The sequence below is a fragment of the Nyctereutes procyonoides genome, unplaced genomic scaffold, assembly GCF_905146905.1.
Source record: "Nyctereutes procyonoides isolate TBG_1078 unplaced genomic scaffold, NYPRO_anot_genome, whole genome shotgun sequence".
NCBI classification, from domain to species: Eukaryota; Metazoa; Chordata; class Mammalia; order Carnivora; family Canidae; genus Nyctereutes; species Nyctereutes procyonoides.
In genome coordinates this window covers 22,273,988-22,297,879 of record NW_026575132.1, presented here as the reverse complement: position 1 = coordinate 22,297,879, position 23,892 = coordinate 22,273,988, and the positions used below count along the sequence as shown (strand labels likewise).

General features: G+C 36.6%; 1 protein-coding gene across 3 annotated transcripts in view; it reads left to right on the top strand.

Annotated features, from left to right (window-relative positions):
* ABCA12 (ATP binding cassette subfamily A member 12) overlaps positions 1–23,892 on the top strand; it is a 168,089-nt gene that overhangs the window by 110,613 nt on the left and 33,584 nt on the right. For all 3 annotated transcript variants that reach the window (XM_055345352.1, XM_055345351.1, XM_055345353.1), the window contains 14 exons: positions 789–903; positions 6,992–7,321; positions 8,650–8,719; positions 8,808–8,942; positions 10,705–10,860; positions 11,810–11,996; positions 14,127–14,345; positions 15,320–15,516; positions 16,308–16,468; positions 17,835–18,071; positions 18,747–18,897; positions 21,316–21,568; positions 22,180–22,266; positions 23,070–23,163. In XM_055345352.1, the coding sequence (XP_055201327.1) occupies positions 789–903; positions 6,992–7,321; positions 8,650–8,719; positions 8,808–8,942; positions 10,705–10,860; positions 11,810–11,996; positions 14,127–14,345; positions 15,320–15,516; positions 16,308–16,468; positions 17,835–18,071; positions 18,747–18,897; positions 21,316–21,568; positions 22,180–22,266; positions 23,070–23,163 (2,392 nt within the window). The remainder of the gene's footprint in view (positions 1–788; positions 904–6,991; positions 7,322–8,649; positions 8,720–8,807; positions 8,943–10,704; positions 10,861–11,809; positions 11,997–14,126; positions 14,346–15,319; positions 15,517–16,307; positions 16,469–17,834; positions 18,072–18,746; positions 18,898–21,315; positions 21,569–22,179; positions 22,267–23,069; positions 23,164–23,892) is intronic.

Genomic DNA, 23,892 nt, shown 5'->3' with positions numbered 1-23,892 from the left:
TTACCCTAGATATAATAAATGAGAAGCTTATGAGTGAGGCTTAGAAATTTGTGTTTTACTAAGCCCTTCAGGTGTGTGATGCATGGTTAACTTAAGAGAAACACTGCATTGGAACTTTCCGGGACGGGCAGGCCATTTAGAAGTATTTTTGTCGCCTGATGAAGCCTTCCAGTGACTGCCTAGTTCAGCACATTATCAGAAAAGACATTGCTATACTACATGTGAAACATCTCGTAGAGCATTATTTTGAGGAATCGAACTTCTTTGTTTGCATTTTAAATTGAATGCTTTGAGTTTTATTTTATTTCATTTTGGGAAATTTAGTTTAATAATAAGTATGAGCTTCTAAAGAGTAGATAAATACAGTAATTTGGGAAGATATGGCTTTTAGCTAGATAAACCAATCATCATCTAATTTTATATCTGCCTTTTAGATAAAAATTTAGACAGAAGAGTTTTGAGTTTTGCAATTATATCTATGTAATAATTATTTTTCTAGATAGGACATACTCAAACACACTCTAAACAATATGATAATTTTATCTAACAATCCAGAGTTGTTTTTTACTTTTGCAACATTACAGCAAGAAAATCATGGCCCTACTGTTAAGTCGGCTTCACACTTCAAAAACAAAGGGGTAATATTAATAACTATGCTCAATTTCAAAACAGGAGTATGATTTCACTGTAAGAGGGAATGTGTTCTTTATATATTACAGTCTGCACAGATGATACTCATTTGGGTCACTGAATTTTTTTGTTGCTTTTGTTTTTGTTCTTTTTTACAGCTTCCTAACCAGTGTCTCTTATTCTCTTCCAATTGTGCTCATGGTTGCCTGGGTTGTATTTATAGCTGCATTTGTAAAAAAGCTTGTTTATGAGAAAGATCTCCGGCTTCATGAGGTATGTCGAGAATCTCCTCTTATGAATAAGATCTATTTGTGTAATAATTACTATGACTTTCATCATGCCTATTCAAACCCAGAAAGCCTGACCTGTACATGAATTAAAAAGAAAACTACTTTATGAATCAAAAAGGCAACTGATATGGCAATATTTTGTTTTCTCAAAAAGTTACATAGCAGTCATTTTATAAGTCCCTCTAAGAGGGGATCCCTGGGTAGCTCAGTGGTTTAGCGCCTGCCTTTGGCCCAGGGTGCAATCCCTGGAGTCCCGGGATCAAATCCCGCATCAGGCTCCCCGCAGGGAGCCTGCTTCTCCCTCTGCCTGTGTCTCTGCCTCTCTCTCCCTTTCTGTCTGTCATGAATGAATAAATAAAATCTTTTAAAAAAAAAGTTCCTCTAAGAAATGAAATATAAATAATTCTGAATAAAATCTGAATACAATTTATGATCCTAAGAATAATTTTTGTCCAAGAAGTTCCTATAGGACTTAGGATCTAACACAGGAAGTTTAATAACAGTAATAACTGTTGGCATGGTAACTAAATGAGTCCAAATGAAAATAGATATAGATATGTAGACGTAGACACAGACACAGACACAGTCATAGACAGACAGATGGCTTGTTTCAGCTCTCAAGAAGGAAATTCTCTTTCCAGTATGCCTTGTCTTCTTCAATTATCTTCTCCCCTATCTTCCATTGACTGGTGATTTATAGAGACTGAAAATTTCATGTTCTGCTACTGACTAGGTTAATAATATGATGATGAAAGACAAGACCTGCATTGTAAAGCACGATCTCTTCTTGAGCATGCTCATCAATATCTCCAAATCCAAAATATCTTACTTCTTTTTAGAGTTTATGAAAAAGCATTGTGTGATTTGGGGACTGTATTGGAAAGAACTATCTTATCTGCTCATCCTGTAATGAGTCCATTCTTACACTCACTCATGGAGCGAAGAGAAAGTAGAAACATTTCAAAACTGGGGGACAATAATTATTGCAAAGCCTCGCTGACAATCTGAAATAATGAGGTTAGAGTAACCTGTTAGTCCACTTGTGCTTTTCAAACTTACTTTGCCAGTGCTTCCAGGCAATTGATTATTTCTCCTTCCAAGGTACGAATTACTGCTTCATGTTTTTGTGAGCTCAGCATCAGGCTTCCAGGGATGTCCTGGAGTTTGAACCTATACTTCTTACTTTTTCTATTTGAATTCTGGTTGATCCTCACAGCTGTATTTTTTTTTTATTTCAGTTATAATTTGGTAAACCCCTCATCAACTGGTTTGAGCTCTGTTGTATTTAAGATGGAGTGCAATGCTTTCTTAATTCCAATTTAGAAACTTGAATCAATGCCCTCAACCAGAATTTTGGTTGCAGGCTCCTACCTATATTTTTCTTTCAGGTTCCTGTACTCAGAAGTGAATCTTCACAGATTAAAGGAAAACTTTAAAGTAGAAAACTGTGATAGAAACTGAGTTCTTTTCTACTTCAAAATAAATATCTACCTTAAAAGTAGTACTTGTGGTAGAAACACACAGTAAATATAAGTATTATATTGTATATATATGTGATACACACTATTATTTTGTGTTTGAAGATGATGCTCTTTAAATATATCTATGGATGTCACACACACAAAAACCAAAGCGTAATGAATAGTTCTTTCTTAATTGAAGACATGAAAGATGCATTTTTAATGAACCACTTTCTGTTTGGTAGCTTTGTGTCTTTGTTTTACATGCATTTACTTTCAAAATTTAATTACCTGATCTTGAGGGTCAAAGTCCGATAGTGGAAAATCACTGAACTTGGCATTAGAGAATGAGGCTGTGAGTCTTCCAGTTCATAGTCACTTGGACTCAATCCATTAAACTTTCTAGCTGTTACCATCTAGACTTAATTCAGCAATACATTTCCAAAATGTGGCTCTATTGTCACAACAAAGAAGGTTGTCTATTTTTATCAGTTCTAAGGCAAAGATTTTTTTTTCTTTGCTTCTTAAAGCCTCTGAAATTGGGATGCATTTGATAAGGTATCATCACTTATTTGGTAGTGATTTTTCTTTCTTGCTGCCATGTCAAATAATGGCATGTCTTAAAATCAGCATCCTAAATTCAAAGGAATGCAGTCTATTTGTGAGATAAATTGATGGAAGTAGGGGTGCAATGAATGGAGTATTCTCAATGCCTCCTGCTCAGCCTTCCAGTACTGCCCGTGGTTCTTATCTTTCCTCTTTCTTTTTAGAAGTGAGAAAGCTGAGCCCAGTAAGTGAGAAGTGACTTGCTGAAAACTGCAGAGCTAGTTAGTGGTAGATCTTGTTCTGGAACTCCAATGTCTTGACTTTCAACCAATCCTTTTTCACATCATAGGTACTTTCCCTCTCACAATCTTATTTTGATAGCATGGACCCTTAAAGACTTTTGAAGATGATGATGGATAATCTTGTAGGTTACCAGAGACTCAAAATCACTTTTTAATACCATCATTTTAATATTCACTAAGTTCTAAAGCTTTTAATTTCCTACATCATTTTCATTCCAAAAAAAATTTTTTTAGAAAGGTTAAAAAAAATACCTTTTTTCTTCTCTAATTGTTCTTAAATCTGGGCAGGAAAACTAAATTAGTTGCTATGTCGATGAAGCCATTAATCTTTGACCTTGGTATAGTATGACTACAATGAATTCCTTTAAGTTGTTAAAAGAATTAGCACAGGGATCCCTGGGTGGCACAGCGGTTTGGCGCCTGCCTTTGGCCCAGAGCGCGATCCTGGAGACCCGGGATCGAATCCCACGTCAGGCTCCCGGTGCATGGAGCCTGCTTCTCCCTCTGCCTGTGTCTCTGCCTCTCTCTCTCTCACTGTGTGCCTATCATAAATAAATAAAAATTAAAAAAAATATATTTAAAAAAAAAGAATTAGCACAAATATTAATGCCCAATAAGTTAATTGATGAAATTAAATCTGTAGTTTAAAAGAAACTATTTTGAAATACCTTTCAGTTGGGTTTTGTTCTGTGTTTCTTGCTTTTAACATTGAAATATTAAAGGTAAGCAAAAACTGATTTATAACACACAGAAAAATACTTTTTCACATTATTTTCTTGATTTATGGGTTAGCTTCTAATATGTCATTTATGGGGATTTCAGTGCTTATATTCAGCTTGAGAAAAAATTTTGGAATTCTTTCTCAGTTCAGATAAATCTAAAATATCTCTGGTCTAGAGAGATGGTGTCAAGAATTATGTAAGGGATTTTTAGTCCTTTGGTGCTTCACTTTAGACAATTTTTGTGTCTTCTTGATAGACACTATCCATCATACTAGTGGGAATTTGGAACATTTCATGTAGTGACCCCAATATCCTTTATATCTTACTAAAAAATAATAGTAGAAATATCTAGTGTTAAGAAAATAATTTTAACTGAATTAGAAAATGGTATTATTCCTTATAAATTAGTACTTGACATTCTTGTTGAATTTAATGAAGACTTTGTTGCCAGGTAAATATATGAATATTTGTGATTTCTTTTCCCAAAAGCATTAATGTCAATCCCCATGCAAAAGCTTTTCTTGAATGTGGCAACACATTTATCCCAAATCTTACACAATCTCTTCTTATTATCTTCTGCCATAAACTGGAGCAAACTCTGATCGCTGTGTAGAGGGGTTTTCCTTGAGTAACAGGTTATCCGATATTGATGAATTGCTTCAGGCAGGTTTGGGAGGCTTGAGACAAGTGATTCTTTGATTGCAAAGCTGGCACCTGACATATGTCACTCTGAGGAGCAACTAATGACATCCAGGAAAGCATAGCCAGACGTTCTCTGTGGGCCATCTTCCATCAGCAAGTTTGGTCTTATTTATTATAACGAAGTGGCAGTGAATCTGGATAATTTATGGATGACTTACATGCTCTCATTGCTCTTTCTCTTATGAATAACAGCTGTTTTCCTCGTGGCACAAAATCCTGAAGTTTAACAGAAGTTTCATGCTAGAATGTTAAATAGTGAACACTTTTAGAAGCATCTAACTTAGTCTGTTTCAATAAGAAGCAATGATCATTCTCAGGAACTTTTACCAACTCTCAAGAATAGGAATCTGATCTTGAGTCTTGAAAATTTCAAAATTACAGTAATATATACCTTAAGTCTGGTCTTCAGCTTTGCCAGATTATCTTTTAATAAGGCTGTGAATGGAGAATTTTCTAAATATATGTCTTTTATACCGTAGCTATCAAGTGTTGGGGAAGGAAAACATGTTGTACACCCCAAGTCAGCTTTATTTCATGTCCTTGATATTGTCCTAGATATTTTTTAGCCACCTTGTGAAATATATTAGCATTGTCTCCTACTAATATATACTGCTATTGGAGAGAAAATATTTTTTGTATTAGGCACATGAAATTAGGTTGTGAATATAAGCTTTAGAGTAGTTATATGGGTCTCCTAAGTCCACAGTTAACTATAAACTCAGTTAAATCTCAAAACACAAATAGGAAAGGCAAATAAAAAGAGCTAACATATCATAACCATATATGAATAGATGAATGTCTCTAAAATGCAGTCATCAAACATGACACAGTAATTTTCTCAAATGGGTGGGGAGCAGAGAAAAAAATCAAAAGTAAGACCTGTGAAATATTTTCTCACATTGAAATGTGATTTTATTTTCAATGATAGATGCGTAGCAACTGGAGGAAACCTTCCATAGTGCCTCTTCACTCCATGCTGATTTTTTTTACTTTGACCCACACTTCCATTCCTATGGAAACATAAGTTGAGTCTTTACTGCAAAGGGCAGGAGGGTCTGGGAGGAGAGTAACGGTAAGGAGGGAGGAGGGTGAGGAACAGGGCAAAGTTAAGAGGAAAAGTCACAGGCTTTTTCTCAGTGGTGATTAGCTTAAGGCCCACAGCTTAGACTGTTGGCAGTCAGGTAGCTGTTTCCATGGCAACAAGAGGAGCAGCAGAGTTATCAAAATGTGATAACTTGCAAAGGCAGAAAGTAAAATTCACTATTTTATGTGTAGAGCAAAAGATTCGGCAATTTTTTTTTTCTAGACAAGTTAGTGTTAAAGAAGGACACTGAAAATCCTTGATTTCACGCAAAATACTGGATTATTATAAGCTGTTAGTGGAGTATTTCTTTTTAAAAATGGACTGTTAGGTTCATAAGCTTAGCATTAATCATGCATTATTAAAACTAGAAACCAGGATATCCAGGTTCCGCTGAAGGCAACATGTCACCAAATTCAAGACAACCAAGATCCAGGGGAATTTAGAAATTTCAGAATCCCTTTGAGTTAATGCTCAAACACATCATGTTGATCTGTTTTCCTACCTTGGTGGAATGCCATGGCCTCTAGATATATCACTGAGTTATTAAAAAATATAAGTTGAGAGAGAAGTATACATGATCTCAGATACATGAGTTCATTTTGGGTGCATGAATGTCTTTTTGGAAAACGAAGATGACAAACCTGCCCTAAACTACCAGTTATCTAAAAGGTGGGAAAGCTGTACCAAAAGTCAGAAAATCTCCCTTAAAAGTTTCCATGTTTTAATTCTTAGGGGTCAAGTTTATTCTCTCTCAGGAACAAGAGTACGGATTGTGTTGCCATTAATGTTTCATTTTTTTTAATGGAGTTTTATTATCTCAGTCACTATAGCATTTGAAATAAACCATGTTTTCCTACCAGCTTGAAATATTCATGACTGTACAAATGTCAAATTTGTGTTGTAAAATTCTGCAAGAGATACCATAAATTTTGATAATCTATTCTAAACTAATTTAATCTGGATACATCAGTTAGATACCAGTTATAAAATGAAATTGAAAAAAAAAAAGCTCATCATCCAAATTATCCATTATACTGGGGCACTCTGAAAGCATATAATTTAAAATGGACCGATATAAATGGTCATATTCATTTTACATAGCAAATACGGACAAATCCTCAACTTATGAAGATTATTAAGATGCTTAGTTGCATATATATGAAGAGTCTCATGGGCATTTTGGCATGGTGCAGAAATAATTGCTATTTGAGAGAATATCAGTTCAAAAGTGACTAATGCTTTTTCCTTTTCACAGTACATGAAGATGATGGGTGTGAACTCCTGCAGTCACTTTTTTGCCTGGCTTATAGAGAGTGTTGGATTTTTACTGGTGACCATCATCATCCTCATCATTATACTCAAGTTTGGCAATATTCTTCCTAAGACAAATGGGTTCATTTTGTTCCTGTATTTTTCGGACTATAGCTTCTCAGTTATTTCTATGAGCTATCTTATCAGTGTCTTCTTCAACAACACCAATATTGCAGCCCTGATTGGAAGCCTCATCTACATCATTGCCTTTTTTCCATTTATTGTTCTGATTACAGTTGAGGATGAGTTGAGCTATGTAATAAAAGTATTCATGGTGAGTCAACTGTCACAACTGAATGGCCAGGGGGTGATAAGAATTGATTCTTTTTATGTTTTTAGACTCTTTAAACTGAAAGTTCGTTTGTCTAATTGAAAAGTTCTGTGATTGCAAAATAAGCTTAACTGTCCTAATGATAGTTTTTCCTACATTGTTGTATACTGTACAAGCAGTATAATACAATGAAAAGGAAACTTTCCCCCACAGCTTTAAAAAATCATAATATTTAATGCTGTTAAGAAATAATTTCTGAAGAAAGAATAGTTATAATATGTTACATTTTAAAGATCATCAAAAATTCTGACTTCTTCTCTGGTTGAATTCCTTAAATATCTTAAAGCCCTTATTTAACTGGAGTTATTCTCACATTTGAATAATTTTTATGTTTTTCCTAATATACAATATAACTTATAGGCATAAATACAAATGCACTGACAGTCTATTATCAATTTTGAGTCCTTTTTTGCCTGTTTCAATTCAAAAATACTGAATTAAAGAAATGTAATGAAATCATTAAGAATACTTACTTTGGAATTTGAAAGGCAGAAAACTAAATCTCATTGAGAGTCATATTGAAACTTTGATATTTATGGAAATAGAAAGTATTAAATAACTTTCATTTAACGTTGACTACTTTGGGTTAAAATGACATTAGATTTCTAATGTGTTGCATTAGAAGTATTCAATCAAGTCATATTTTAGTATATTTTAATTCATAATACTTCTGTTACCTGTAATCAATTTATGAAATAAAAATATCTTCTGGGGCAGCCCCAGTGGTGCAGCAGTTTAGCACCACCTGCAGCCCGGGGTGTGATCCTGGAGACCCGGGATTGAGTCCTACGTCAGGCTCCCGGCATGGAGCCTGCTTCTCCTTCTGCCTGTGACTCTGCCTCTCTCTCTCTCTCTCTCTCTCTGAATAAATAAAAATAAAAAATCTTTAAAAACTTCATAGATATAGAAAAAAAATATATATATATATATCTTCTGGTTCCTGTTTATATGATTTTAGTCTTAACATTGCATTACCCTGTAATTACCTATATGATAAATTGCTAAGCAATATTTACCAAGTTTAGAATATACATTTTGGATTTTTGACAAATCTTTTCCAAGTTGTAATTTTGCTTCTTTTGTTTTCTGCTGTTCCTCTTCTCTTCATTCGTTCATTCTTCTCTTCTTGGTAACAGACCTCTGTATTTTTAAATATGCTTAGGAAGTTAGTGTCAATTTTACCTATATAAATGTCCAAAGTTTTAAGTATGGTTAGATCCCTCTTGTACAAAATCTATAAGAACTATCATTGCTGTTTGTTTTCTTCACAGAGCCTGCTGTCGCCAACAGCATTCAGTTATGCAAGTCAGTATATTGCAAGATATGAAGAGCAAGGCATTGGTAGGCCCACTTCCTTTAAAACTAGATTTTAGCATTTGCATCTGCAGTATGTCTCACAGAAGTATAAATATATATGTTCACTTTTTAGGTCTTCAGTGGGAAAATATGTATAGTTCCCCAGTTCAGGATGACACCACCTCATTTGGCTGGCTGTGCTGTCTAATCCTAGCTGACTCTTTCATTTATTTCATTATCGCGTGGTATGTCAGGAATGTGTTCCCAGGTATGAACATGCTTCCTACAGAGATATTTTTCTATAGTTTTCATAATTATAAATCAGCTAATAAATATTTCCTAGTATTTGATTTGCCATATATAGTCTCAAAAAAACCATACCAAAAAACCCAACTTAAATCCCAAAACACCCAACTTAAATCCCAAAACTAATGATAATTTTCCAGGATGAGCTAATACACTGGTGAGTTCCTTCTTTTCTTTTCTTTTCTTTTCTTTTCTTTTCTTTTCTTTTCTTTTCTTTTCTTTTCTTTTCTTTTCTTTTCTTTCTTTCTTTTCTTTTCTTTCTTTTCTTTTCTTTTCTTTCTTTTCTTTTCTTTTCTTTTTTCTTTTCTTCTTTTTTTTCTTTATTTATTTTTATTTTATTATTTTTATTTAAATTTTAATTAGTTGGGATCCCTGGGTGGCGCAGCGGTTTAGCTCCTGCCTTTGGCCCAGGGCACGATCCTGGAGACCCGGGATTGAATCCCACGTCGGGCTCCCGGTGCATGGAGCCTGCTTCTCCCTCTGCCTATGTCTCTGCCTCTCTCTCTCTCTCTCTCTCTCTGTGTGTGACTATCATAAATAAATAAAAATTTAAAAATAAATAATTAAATAAATAAATTTTAAATAGTTAACATATAGTGCAGTATTGATTTCAGGAATAGAATTCAGTGATTCAGCATTTACATACAATACCCAGTGCTCATCCCCAGCACTTGCCCTCTTAAATACCCATCATCCATCTAGTCCATCCCCCACCCACTTCCCTCTATCAACCCTGTTTTTTCTCTGTTGTTAAGAGTCTCTTAGTCTTGCTTCCCTCTCTCTCTTTTTTTTTTGCCACCTTCCCATATGTTGTACTGTTTTGTTTCTTAAATTCCACATATGAGTGAAATCATATGGTCTTTGTCTTTCTCTGATTTATTTCATTTAATATAGTAGTCTGGCTCCATCCACATCATTGCAAATGTCAAGATTCTATTATTTCATGGCTGAGTAATACCCCATTGTGTTTATATACCACATCTTCCTTATCCATTCATTGGTCTATGGACAATTTGACTCTTTCCAGTTTGGTTATTGATGATAATCTGATGTTCCTACAAAGGATGGAGTGGATTAAGAAGCATGGAATCCAGTCTTTCCAAATGCACTTTTGAGATGTGATAAAGCAAACACCAGGTTTCGTAATTCTAAGAAGAATTTACCAAATTCTAATGGAAAACACTCATTGGGTTCCCCATCCAGGTCTCAAGTAGTCATCACTTTTAATATGCTTGGGAGCTTTTCCATTTGTACATTTTCCTAGTGTTCTAAATGAATAAAAGAATATTGTCCCATTTATATAAAATTCCTATAAAATACAAATATGTAGAGATAGAAAGCAAATCAGTGATTGTCTAGAACTTGGGGTAGAAACAGGGATTATCTGTAAATAGTCATGAAAATACTTTTTGAAGCTATATTGCATGGATGGTGGTGATGGTTGCAAAACTTTTTATATTTACTAAAAATCATCTATCTCTACACCTGATGAGTAAATTTTATGACATATAATTATACCTCAATGAAGCTGTTTTTAAAAAATAATAAAAGAGAGCTTATCTTTTTTGCTTTACTTTGGAAACCGAGATTACCCTTCAGTTTGATATGGATCAAAAAAATGAAAATACTTTCTGAATCATATATAATCTTCTGTTTAGTTTCTGATACTTCATGTTAATAATCAACTAATAGTATTTACTCTTCCTAATGTATTTTTGTTATAGGTACATATGGTATGGCAGCTCCGTGGTATTTTCCAGTCCTTCCTTCCTATTGGAAGGAGCGATTAGGATGTACAGATGTGAAGCATGAGAAAAGCAATGGCCTTATGTTTACTAATATCATGATGCAGAACACCAATCCATCTGCTAGTAAGACAAGTAGGTCAACAACAAGCATTATTATGACAGAAGTGATATAAAATTTACATGACTAGTGATTTTAATTATGTTTTTCTAAATGGCAAAATTATCATCCTTTTAATCATGGATGAATGTCTACACATATGTGTTTAGACTCTACGACAATTAAACAGTGGCTTTTTCTGGGCTCATTAGCTTGGTTGGTTAGCATATGGTGCTAATTAGGCCAAGATTGGAGATCCCTTTGTGGTCCAGTTAGACACACACAGAGAAAAATTTTGTTCCTTGGCCACAGTCTACACCCCTAACTCCAGCCATCTGTCACTAGTCAAAAAAAAGTAACCAAGTTACAAGTACAGATAATATATCATAACTCGTCATCAACACTGGACACAAACAGTTGAAAGGTCATGACTTGGGTAAGTAGTGCCATTTTTATAAAGTAAGGATGACCCATATCCATGGTCTACATGTGATGCCTAAAACACATGTAGATAATAATCAGATGAATTGGATTCTGTAAACCACAGATCTGAGCTGGCCTTTCACTATAGAATCAACCTTGTAGACATTTTTTCCATAAGTTGGTATTATCTTTTCTGATCAGAGAAATAAGACTTAGATTATCCTTTGAATATTTGAGATCTGTTGTATAAAAGAAAATTTATTATTATGATACCATATTCTACAACTACCTATTCTGACAGAGAAGGGTGATACCAACCTGGGAGAACCTGGTTTCTCACTCTCATTTATTCTTTAACCAAATGGGAAGGAAACTAAAGATAACAGATCATTTGTTTCCAGAATTATTTTTATTTAGAGGGCTGTATTGTTATAGTCTTCAATTTTTTTTATTTTTTTATTTTTTTTTTTTAGTCTTCAATTTTTAACTAAGGAAAGGTCTAGCTCTAGTTGCATTTTCCTTCTTTGTGAGCTTTTAATCTTTCTCTTGGTTTCCCTCCAGGTCCTGAGTACATGTTTCCCTCCAACATTGAGCCCGAGCCTAAAGATCTCACAGTTGGGGTTGCCCTACATGGGGTCACAAAGATCTATGGCTCAAAAATTGCTGTCAATCACCTCAATCTGAACTTTTATGAAGGACATATTACTTCATTGCTCGGTCCCAACGGCGCCGGGAAAACTACTACAATGTACGTTACTTGTTTAATAGTTACTGTCACGGCAGCATATTACTTAGCATTTCCTTGCCTCTTTCATAAAGAATCACATTATGACATCTCCCAGATGGATTAAGGTAGCTCACTTTGTATACTGTAGAATCAAGTCTGAATCATAGGTACCAACCTGTGAGCTTAAAGGTCAGATCAGGCCTCAGTACTTCTTAAAATTTTTAATCCAGGGACAATATTTTAAAATGGAGAAATTTCCTAATAAGAAAAAAATAGTCTTGACGTTTCTTGGGTAATAGGAAGTTCAGGCAACATTGGGTCCATAGTCCTAGGCGAGGACAATTGGTGGGGGCTTACTGGTGGCTGTTCTCTTAAAGGGGACATCTGCCTTCTGATTTATTCCTGTTCCCCACCACTCTGCACTGTCTCATATGCCCAGTCTGTTTCATATATTTGCATTTCTATTCTGGCCCGTGTATAATTTTGAGTTTACACACTCTGCTATAAACACACTCAGCCCCAGCTGTTCCTTGCCTTGATTCATGAAGAAAGAAAAGTATCACCAGCCATCAGATATAGATCAAAAGGGCTAGGAGCAGTATATGTGCTGTTCTTTCTCACTCTTCATTTAACTAACATTTTCCTGTGTCCAAAAGGAGAAGAGACTCAAATGTTGTTGAAGAGACATTCTTTTGAATTTTTTTTTTTTTTTTTTTGTGACTCACCGCCAGCGCTCCACATGGCTTAGCTGGAAGTCCACGCTAAGATGCTGTTGCTACCCTCACCCTCATTTGAAAAAATATGTCAGTTGCTGGATATCCTATTTAATATCATCATAAGTAAGCTCAGTGACTGCCAAAATATATTCAAATTAATTTTTCTTTTGTAAATAAGAGGGGACAAAGGAAGGTCATGGAATGAGTGAACATGTAGCTGCTCTTATTTATATGGCCTGTTTAAATTCAAAGCTGGCTTTCTAGTGAGCATACAGGGCTTAACAACATGATTTCTAATAGGCAATAGGAGACCAATGAAGAAAAGGGCTTTTGAAAAGGCTGTAATTTTAGCTGAGGAAGTCTCAATTTTATTCTTCTGAATATAAAGAATGAAGTATAGTGTACGTAGTTCAATGTGTTTTTATGGGAAGAACTGCATATAATATTGATTCCCTATCAAATCCATGGTGGTCATTTAAGGTCTATTATACACAAGGTACAAGGTACTAGTTAGGTACTGAGAGAGTGATGAGAAAATAGGTCCTTTGCCAGACCTCATGGAGCTTACATTTTACTGAAGAAGGAGAATATTAAACAATTGCCCAGTTTACTAACCATCTGAAAGATGATGAGCAATCATCTGATAAGATAGAGAATAATCAGTGTAGAGATAGGGGCTGAAGGTGACTGATGTTCACATAGAAAGGCAGGTTAATAAGAGATTACGGTGGTCAAGAGCAGGTGGTATTGTGAGCTTGTACTGTAGTGTGGCTGGGAAAATGGGACATAAGGGCACAGGTAGAAAACAGATTTAGGAGGAGGATGCAAACATAACTTCTGGATCCCAGGCTTGTACAACTAGTATGTAGATTCATCATATGGCGAAAGAGAACACCAGTGGGGGCCTGCGTTTGAGGGCAAATATATTCTAAGTTAAGTTTTAAATATGTTGAGGATCCTGTAAGACATCTCAGGGAGAAGTGACACTGTCTGCTGGATGTATAGTGCAAGCCTGGAACTGAGTGATGAAGTCTTGGTTACAGTTATAAATTTGAGACTTCGCGACCTCTAGAGACTATCTGATGCCAGAGAAGTGCATGAGTTTGCTTAAGGAGAGAAAGGAGAGAGCATTCTTTTTTTTTTTTTTTTTTTAGGAGAGAGCATTCTTGCAATTGAAGCACACAGCCATGCCCTTCATTACTACCACCAACCCATTCCCATCATTGTCACTGGGTAGTGTTTATGTAATCCTCTAAATAATTAAAAGCTTACAAGTAATTTAATGTTTGTTCTCATTTAATACCATTTTATTTTATAGCTTGATCTTGCCTGAGGACATATACTGTAATATTGGTTGCTAATGACTGAGATATATTTAGCCTCAAAATCAAACTTAAATGCTTGGTTGAGACTTTTATTATTTCTTCATTTTCAGCTCCATGTTGACTGGGCTCTTTGGGGCCTCAGCAGGTACCATCTTTGTTTATGGAAAAGATCTCAAAACAGACTTACACACTGTACGGAAGAACATGGGTGTCTGCATGCAGCACGATGTCTTGTTTAGTTACCTCACTACCAAAGAACACCTGCTCTTATATGGCTCCATCAAAGTTCCTCACTGGACTAAAAAGCAGCTGCATGAGGAAGTAAAAAGGTCAGTTATAGGAGCAACCAGGAAGTGCATTGGTAAGGCCTCTCAAAATGAGGTCAAGCCACGGTAATCCAATAGGAACGTTTGGTCACAAAACAACTGATTCTTAGTTTTTCTACTTTTCTGGCACTGTATACATATATCACTATCTTCACCAGCCAGCTATTACACTGAAACTGTTTAACTCTCTTCATCTCAGGCTACCATATTGCCCTAAATCCTCTATTTCTAATGGCTACTATACCGTAACCCGTCCCCATCTTACTTCTGATGTCATTTCCATCTACTCTCCCCCAATTCACTATGCTCTAGGAACACTGGCCAAGCCACATGCTGGCTTACACTCCAGCCAAAGGACTTCTCACTGTTTCCTCTATGTAGAGCAGCCTTCTCCAGACACAGTTTGACTCACTCTTCCACTTTCCTGGTCTCTGATCAAATGTCACCTTCTTTGAGGGGATGACGATATATAAAATAGATGCTTAAAATAGCATGCCCTAAGGCACTCCTTATCTCATGTACCCTGCTTTATGTATTTTTTTATTGCACTTATCACCACCTGGAAAATTATAAACTTACTTGGCAAGATGTTTCTTGGCTGAATTTTATATGCATCTGTCCTAATACATACATATACTAGGACCTAATCTCCTAATAGGAATATTATTTTCTCACTACTTTCCTCCAGCAGCTAAAACATGGTCTGGCACAAAATAGACAGGCCCTCCATAAATTTTTTTCAAATAAACAAATAAAAAATGAATCATATATCCCCTGTGTTCTGGGTAATAATTTTGTGCCTCCAACTAGATGATAAACAATAAAAAAATCTATATCATGAATCCTCAACAGTTTATTGCACTTTGCTGAGCACATAATAGTTGCTTAGTAAAGACCTATTACATAAAATGCTTATTGTATTTTTCAATATTCAAATATTTTTTGTCAAAAATAACCACCATACATTATTTTTGAAGGACGCTAAAAGATACTGGACTATATAGCCATCGTCATAAGAGAGTTGGAACATTGTCAGGAGGAATGAAGAGGAAGTTATCCATATCTATAGCTCTTATTGGTGGATCTCGGGTGGTCATTTTGGATGAACCATCCACTGGAGTTGATCCATGTTCTCGCCGAAGTATATGGGATGTTATATCCAAGAACAAAACTGGTATGAGTACTTTCTTACAACTTTGCACCCAGAAGTCATAATTTGCCCTTTGGGATGCATGCAACCCAATTTACGACTTTTCTGTTTAGAAGCCCTGTTAAGAGTCTCAGACAGGGTCTTCCCCTTCCCAGGTCTTCTCTTCCCACTAAATTTCTGGGTCCATTAGTTAATATCCATGTAGTTAATATCCATGTATCGTCCACTGTGAACTGATCACTTCACTGACCTTTTTGAGAGCATGCACGTCTGATAGCAGTCCCACATTCTGCCTCCAGCTTAGAATCAAATTAGAGATACCAAACATACACAAACGAAAATAAACTGAAAACAGACTAAACAAGTGCTAACAGGATGTGAAGCAAAGAAGCAATCAAACTGGAGTGCATTAATCAGAGAAGAATATTCAAAAAGTCTTTAAAATTATTGCTTCTTCATAGTGAGGAGAGAGTGGGGGGGGGAGACAGAGAGAAAAACTGAAAATGAAGACAAGGGAGCAAACTAAGGAAGGAGTCACTAATGCACACACTCCAAAGGATGGACATTTAGCCCTACAGCACAACAAATGCTTATTCGCTGCCAACGTAGAAGAAAACAGCCCTGGATATTTAGTAACATCCCTTCTGAATTTCTCTTTGTTTATTTTGAAAGCTCCTCTGGTCATTCTTTCAGTTCTCTCATAAAACATGCCTCTTCTCCTCATAAATCACAGGATTTACTTGGGCTAACTCTGTAGATCTCAGAAACTGTGTCTTCATTTTTCATCCTCGGTTGTTCTCCTCTATATTTTTAAGCCAGAACAATCATTCTGTCAACGCACCACTTGGACGAAGCCGAAGTGCTGAGTGACCGTATCGCCTTCCTGGAGCAGGGTGGACTGCGCTGCTGTGGGTCACCTTTTTACCTCAAGGAAGCATTTGGGGATGGGTATCACCTCACGCTCACCAAGAAAAAGGTTTGTAAGAGAGAAAATACAAGTCAGTTATAGGGTCATAAATTCATTTTTGTGTGAAATGGACGCCGAATCTCTCCAACTTTATTAGTTGCTAAAATTCATCATTAATATGCTAGTCTCATGTTTCTCAAACTTGAGGGAGCATCAGAACACTTGGAGGTATCCGTTAAACCTAGATTTCTGGCCTCACCCCAAGAGTCTCTGATTCAGTAGGTCTGGGGTGGAGCTCCAGAATTGACTACATTTCTAACAAGGGCCCAGGTGATGCTGATGCTTCGGGTTGCTAACTTTGTTAACAAAAGGATCTATATCCTCAGATTACTGATAGAGAATCAGCCTTTTAGTTTCCCTAGCATTTCAGTCTATAAGGCTAAAAATTGGATTTTTTGCATTAAAGCAAATAAAGAAAATATGCAGTTGTGTATTCACCTTCTGATCAGTACCTCTCAAGTGGCAATGTGAAGACTAACTCAGGCCAGTGATGCTTTGAAATCTTTGAAGAATGGCAGTGCTGAATAGAACCCCTGTTCCACCTAAAAATAGCATATGATTATCAATACTGTGCAGATGTGTATGCCATTAGGTAGGCTTTGACTACAGCCATTTATTTTACATCTGAACATCCTGATGTGACTTCTAAATAAAAAGTAGTTTATTGTTATATTCATTAATTCATTAAGAAATGTGTGTATTATGTATGTATTATGCTTCTGTGTGTGACCAGGGCACTATTCCAGGCTCTTGGGATTATAGCAGTGAACTGATGATATTAAAATCTCTACCCTCGTGGAGTTTATATTCTAATAGAGAGTGGAGAATTCAGATAATACCATTGATAAGATTATTATTAAGTGTATTAGCAGGTGGTAAATGCTGTGGGTAGAAATAAGGAAAGGAGGGGGAATAGGGAATGCTGAGTGGTGCCAATTTAGGTAGGGTGGAAGAGAAAGGGTCTCTGAGATGATGACAGTTGAGCCAGGAGTTGGGGCTTGGGAGAGAAGGAGCCATGTCACTATCTGGGGGCAAAGAGACCACAGTTGAGAAGGCCCGAGGAGGGTGTGGCTGAGTTCACCACGCTGATAACACTAAGAGGCTGCTGAGGCTGGAGTGGGGCAGATGAGGGCCATGAGTAGTGGGCAGTGCTGCTGGAGAAGGGACAGGGGAGGCGGGAGAATGAAGCCAATAGAATAGTAACTTGTAGACAGCTCTAGAGACCCCCACAGGACAGGGAGCCATTTGAGGAGGGATGTGTCATCGGACTCAGGTCTGAGTGGTTTGAAAGAATCTCTCCATCCCCTGATTAGGGCCCTTGAGTGCCACCAGAGTGTAGGGACAAGGGAGTGGTAACCTCTGTTTTTGTCCCTAGAGTCCAAATCTAAGTGCAAATACAACATGCGACACGATGGCTGTGACAGCAATGATCCGATCACATCTCGCTGAAGCCTACCTCAAGGAGGACATCGGGGGAGAGCTTGTGTATGTGCTTCCTCCATTTAGCACCAAAGTCTCTGGGGCATACCTGTCACTCCTGAGGGCGCTGGACAATGGCATGGGTGACCTCAACATCGGGTGCTATGGCATTTCAGATACCACTGTGGAAGAGGTGTGTTTCTTCTTTTCTTGAAGCTGATATAACTTATTGTTCCCTTAGAATAAATATATGCAGTTCTTTTAAAACGAGAAAAGAAATAAATAAACATTTCCAGAAAATCTTAAAACTATCTCAAAACCATTCTTAAACAAACATGTTTATCCAATTAGAGAACACGTATCTTTCACGTACCAAAACACTTACTTAGGGGGGTAGGGGATGAGTGAAACAGGGGAAGGGACTTAAGAGATACAGACTTCCAGATATAAGTAAGTCACAGAGATTAAAGGTACAGCATAGAGAATGTACTCAGTAATATTTGATAACATTGTATGGTTAAAAATGTTCACTTAAACTCGCTGTCAGAAATATTCACTTAAAGTCACACTTACTGGGATCCCTGGGTGGCTCAGCGGTTTAGCGCCTGCCTTTGGCCCAGAGCGCGATCCTGGAGTCCCGGGATCGAGTCCCACGTCAGGCTCCCTGCATGGAGTCTGCTTCTATCTCTGCCTCTCTCTCTCTCTCTCTCTCTTTCGCTATGTCTACATGAATAAATAAATTTTTTTAAAAGTTACACTTACTTGTCTCAGTAAATGTGATAAAAATTCAAAAATCAAAATTGAGCTTAGAAGTTAGAAAGGACATACATGTTTTGTGTTAATGAAGTGTTCTGATTTCTCTTTTTAGGTCTTTCTGAACTTGACTAAAGAGTCACAAAAAAATAGTAGTATGAGTCTTGAGCACTTAACACAAAAGAAAATTGGAAATCCCAGTACCAACGGCATCTCAGCTCCTGATGATTTATCTGTGAGCAGCAGCAATTTCACAGACAGAGATGGTATTAATCTAATGTGCATATTTTGCTTAATTCCAATAAGTGGCATAAATGAGAAAATCACAGGACAAAGTTCAGCTTCACATTTTCTTTTTAAATTCAAAAAGAATAAAGAAAAATAAGCTTTTTTTAATATGCCAAGTATTTATTAAAGAAAATCAAATTCTCTATTTCAAAAATATATTGAAGAGCTTGAAAGAACTTGCTTGTTAGGGTCGTGGTGCATATTCCTGATACCCACCAGAAGTCACTTTCAAGACATTTCTTACTACAGTTTTAGATTTGTGTTCAACAAGTTAAAATCTTTCCTGTAATTGGTGCTGTTCAGCAATGGACAGTTACCTTGCAAGATAGCTGACTCATTGCTTATTAAACATTCAGCAAAGAAGTCTTCGAAAAAAGTTATAAGAAAAGAGTCATCACTCTTTATGGGGCCTCGTTGGAAAACATGTCTAATCTTTCCCTTCTGTGAACAATTCAGGTGCGGAGAAAATTCTGACTCTGAGAAAATGCTTTTGGGGGGAGGGTCTTAGTTTTGATGAAGTCGGACTCCATGGCTAAGAATCTGTAATAATAGTTTCCCCCCAATTCTTCAGACAAGATATGTTTCAAAAATCGTACTTCTTGATATGACTTTGAGGAATTGACCTCCTTTGAACCTCACTTTTATCCTCTCTTATTCTCTTTCTGACAGTTAATTTATGCCTTTGGAAACACTATTTACTTAAGGAAGCATATAGTAAAATGATGTATAAATTATGGAATAGTCATTTCAACAGTTTGCTTAACTTGGAAAAAATCTCTAGGAATAGAACTTTTAATTAAACATTTGCCTGGCTCTAAAACTTAGAAAAGATCATCTCTGATGTTTGCATAGTTCTGGAACTTGGGAGTCTCATTTGTCCTCTGCCATATTCCTCACTTATCATCTTTTGGGGAATATAATTGTTGAGCCCATGGAATTGAGGACTTTGATTAGAAAGTGGTCATCTGCCTCAGGAAGTAAATGTTACGTATTTGCCTCTGCATTTGTCTCATAATTTGAAACTATTCTTCAGTCAAAATGTTTCCCTCATTGACATTATCTTTTAGAAAGCACATTTGCTCCATTTGATACACCTGTAAGTCATCCACATGTAATTTCTCAAGAAACAGAAAAGCATACTAATTAACTTAAAATATTCATCTCCTTCTACAATTCCCCTTTGCAGAGATATGAGTTTGCATTTAAACTTGTTCACTCTGTTTAATTGGAATTCATTTTAAATTAAGCAGCTTTGTATTTTTCCTTATCAGCTAAATGAAGATCATGATTTTTTGTGCTGCATAATTTGTGATAGAGAATTAAAAATATCCACAGAGTTGACGGTCATCTTATCACATTAGAGGAGTGCTTGGCAGCAGGCCCTTGGAGAGAATATTATATTTTTAGAGGGGGCTATGGAATTATCAGTTGTAAGAGTACCATTGAGGAAGCAGCCGTTTATGGCCTCCACAGCTACTCATGCTCAGAAGTCAGGGGATTTTTCTCTGCACCTGAAGAACATTTCAGGGTGGTAGGGGTAGCATAGACATTTTTTTTTTCCAATGAGGTTTCTTCTGTGATTATAGTGGTAAAAATGGAGTTTTGAAATGCCATATAAAATCGGTCCAAATTTCTGAAGAGAACGTAATGATTGAGTGTTTGAACTAGAATCACACTTTGGAGGAGACCATTTCCCTTTTCCCAAGTGGAAGATGAATTCACTGGACCTCCCATTAGAATGAGAGCCAGTTAGACTTATAATCACTAAGTTACCCACAGTAGGATTAAGTTCTTAGACGAGGCAGATGTTTTGGCTGCCATTTATGTTTTTTAAATTTTATTTTATTTATTTTTTATCTTTTTTTAATCTGTAGTTATTTGTTGTATTAGTTTACGTCCTATTAGTTTCAGGTGTTGGTTTCTGTTTATGTTATTTGAATTCAGTCTCTCAATGGAAGCTATCTCTTGAATATTGATAATTAGCAATACATACCAACCAGGAATTGAGACTGTGGAGCTTGGGGACAATATTCATTTGCCAAATTATAGATCTCTCACTCTGACGTGTAAAACGACTGTGTATACAACTAATAATGTTTTGTGTATAGTGGTTTATAATTCACAAAGCACTTTTACATACAGCTCTATGACATGGAGAGGCTTGGGCCCAATGTTAAAAAAGAAAGAGCTGAACCTCAAATCAGAACCTTCAAAATACAAGCTATTCCTACCATATCACATTATACTATCTATCCATGGTTTTTGAAGTTACTTTGTTAGGTGATTTACCAGTGTTTCCGAGAACCGTATTATCAAATCTCTCTCTCTCTCTCCCTCTCTCTCTCTCCCTCTCTCTCTCTCTCTCCAACCCTATGCCCCCCCTTTTTTTTAATCAGACAAAATCCTGACAAGAGGAGAGAGGTTGGGTGGTTTTGATCTGTTACTGAAGAAGATCATGGCTATCCTCATTAAGAGGTTCCACCACACACGCAGGAACTGGAAAGGTATCATTGCTCAGGTTATCCTCCCCATCGTCTTTGTCACCACTGCCATGGGCCTTGGCACACTGAGAAACTCCAGCAACAGTTATCCAGAGATCCAGATCTCCCCATCTCTCTACGGTACCTCTGAGCAGACAACCTTCTATGCGTAAGTTTCTTTCCTTTAAAACATCTCCCCAGCCTCCAGAGGCGTGAGTGCGCCTCCGTGACTGCCTGCAATGCTGGAGGATAAAGAATTGTGAGGTGCTGTTCCTGATTCTACCAAAGGAATGGACAGTTTGATTTATTGCAATATGACATTTCTATTGCCAACAAATAACTTTATAAGAGTTTTTGTGTTTGTCTAAAAGTAAAGTTATAGGCAGGTTTTTATTTTTAATGACTAGACTTTAATCAAGAAAGCCAGGTTAGGTGTGACTTCCCAATCTGTTGTAATATATAGCAAAGAATTTGTTAACGGCCTCACAAGTGTTAGATAGTAAGGTCAGAATTCTGCATAATATAATATTACATATATACAATAGGTGATCACTAAATGCATGTGATGATTAGGAGAATAACAAGGCAGCCAAAGAGAGAGTTGTGCTGATTTTTTTTCCACGATACTTATTTTTTTTTTCCTGATATGGAGTCTCAGGTTTTTAAGAAGACTATCCCATAGACAACATATTTTATTTTTCCAAACTATTCATGAGCATGACTTGAATATAGAAGACTAGTGGAAGATCAAGAATGTGTTCCTTTCCTTTAATATTACAGGAATTCTCACCCAAGCACACAAGGCCTGGTCTCAGCAATGTGGAACTTCCCTGGCATCGACAACATGTGTTTGAACATCAGTGATCCGTAAGTGGTTCTTGGGTTTCTTTTTTTTCTTTTTCTTCTCTTGACACTCCAGTTTGTGTGTGTACATGTACAGGTGTGTGTGTGTGTGTGTGTGTGTGAATAGGTATGTGTTGGGGGCTGGGATTTCTCCCCCGCTAAGAAAAATCTGTATTGAACAGATTTTCTCCCTCCCCTCTAGCTCATTCCATGTCTATGCTATCCTGTAATAATAAACATGAAGGCCTGTATAACTTGTGGAGTTCTCTTATGTACCTATTTCCATTTACAATCACAGCAACCCTGTGAATTATTAACCTTATTTTTAACTGAAACTTATACAGACTGAGATTCTTGTCTAAAAAAAAAATCTAGATTGTAAGTCAATCGGCTAAAACTAAGGCACAAGTCTTCTGAGTCCAATCCCTGTCTTTGCTCTGTGTAGTATTGCCTATTTGAACTTCCAAGATACGGTACACAGTGCATGTGAACCTGACATTGGTGCACTATTTTGCTAAAGTATCACCTTCCTGTCAGAGGACAGGATGAAAGAGCAAAGAAAGGCATCAAAAAACCCCATCCGGCCACATTAAAACAATTCAGTGAGCTTTGGTTCAACACTGTTCGATCAATAAGTGCTCTCTCTTATCCCTCGTAAAATGTCAGATCATTTGAAAATGGTAGTATAATGTATATTTGAGTTATGAAAAACCAGTAGACTGTACCTAAGACTATACACCTGAATTTAATACCAAATACTCGCTTATATATTCATACATAAACATGAGAACACGCACACATAACTTTAATAACATTTTTATTTGCAGAAGGTGTTTAAAGAAAGGCAGTCTGGGAAAATGGAACACCAGTGGGGAGCCTGTCACTAATTTTGGTGTTTGCTCCTGCTCAGAAAATATTCAGGTAAGATGGAATTCCATTCCAGGAAAAAGAAAGGAATAAATATTGAAACTTGAAAGATCCATCCAGGTTACCAAAGAGTCAGTATAATTTCATTTTATGGAAGCTAGTAGCTCAGAGACGTGGAGCGGGGCAGCTCAAAAATATTGCCTTTGAACTTCAGGTCACTGTCTTAAATCCATCTCAGAACAAATTTCCAAAGGCGGGTAATTCTATGACAATCTTGTGGAAACCAACTAAAAATGAATTTTTGGTCTCAGTTCAGTTCTAACCAGAAAGCTCTATGTTTCAGACAACAAAGCCACCATTAGTGTCACATTTGAAAACAGAGTGAGACTGCCCATTTGATGGTCAGCTATGAAGTCAATAATGTGCAAGTCCAGAACAGAACTTCATTTGTCTCTAAGGCATACCTCCACAATGCAAGAAAAATCCATGTCCTGGTAGAAACAGAAAAGATTGTCCAACCATCCCTTATGCCATCTGTATTTTATAGATACCTTACTCTTCTAGACCTATCAATGCCACATACTTTTAAGAAAACCAAATTCACTGGGGAAATGAAAGACTGTTGAAGGGGTCACTGTTAGTTTCTAAGAGGGACTCTGTTGTCAACTTACTTCCCCATAGGAGAGGAATCTAGCAATATTTTCTTAATAGCATTGTATCATTGAAACTTTTAGAATGAAAATGTTTTCTGTAAACGCAACCTATTTTTGTGTTCTCATGCAA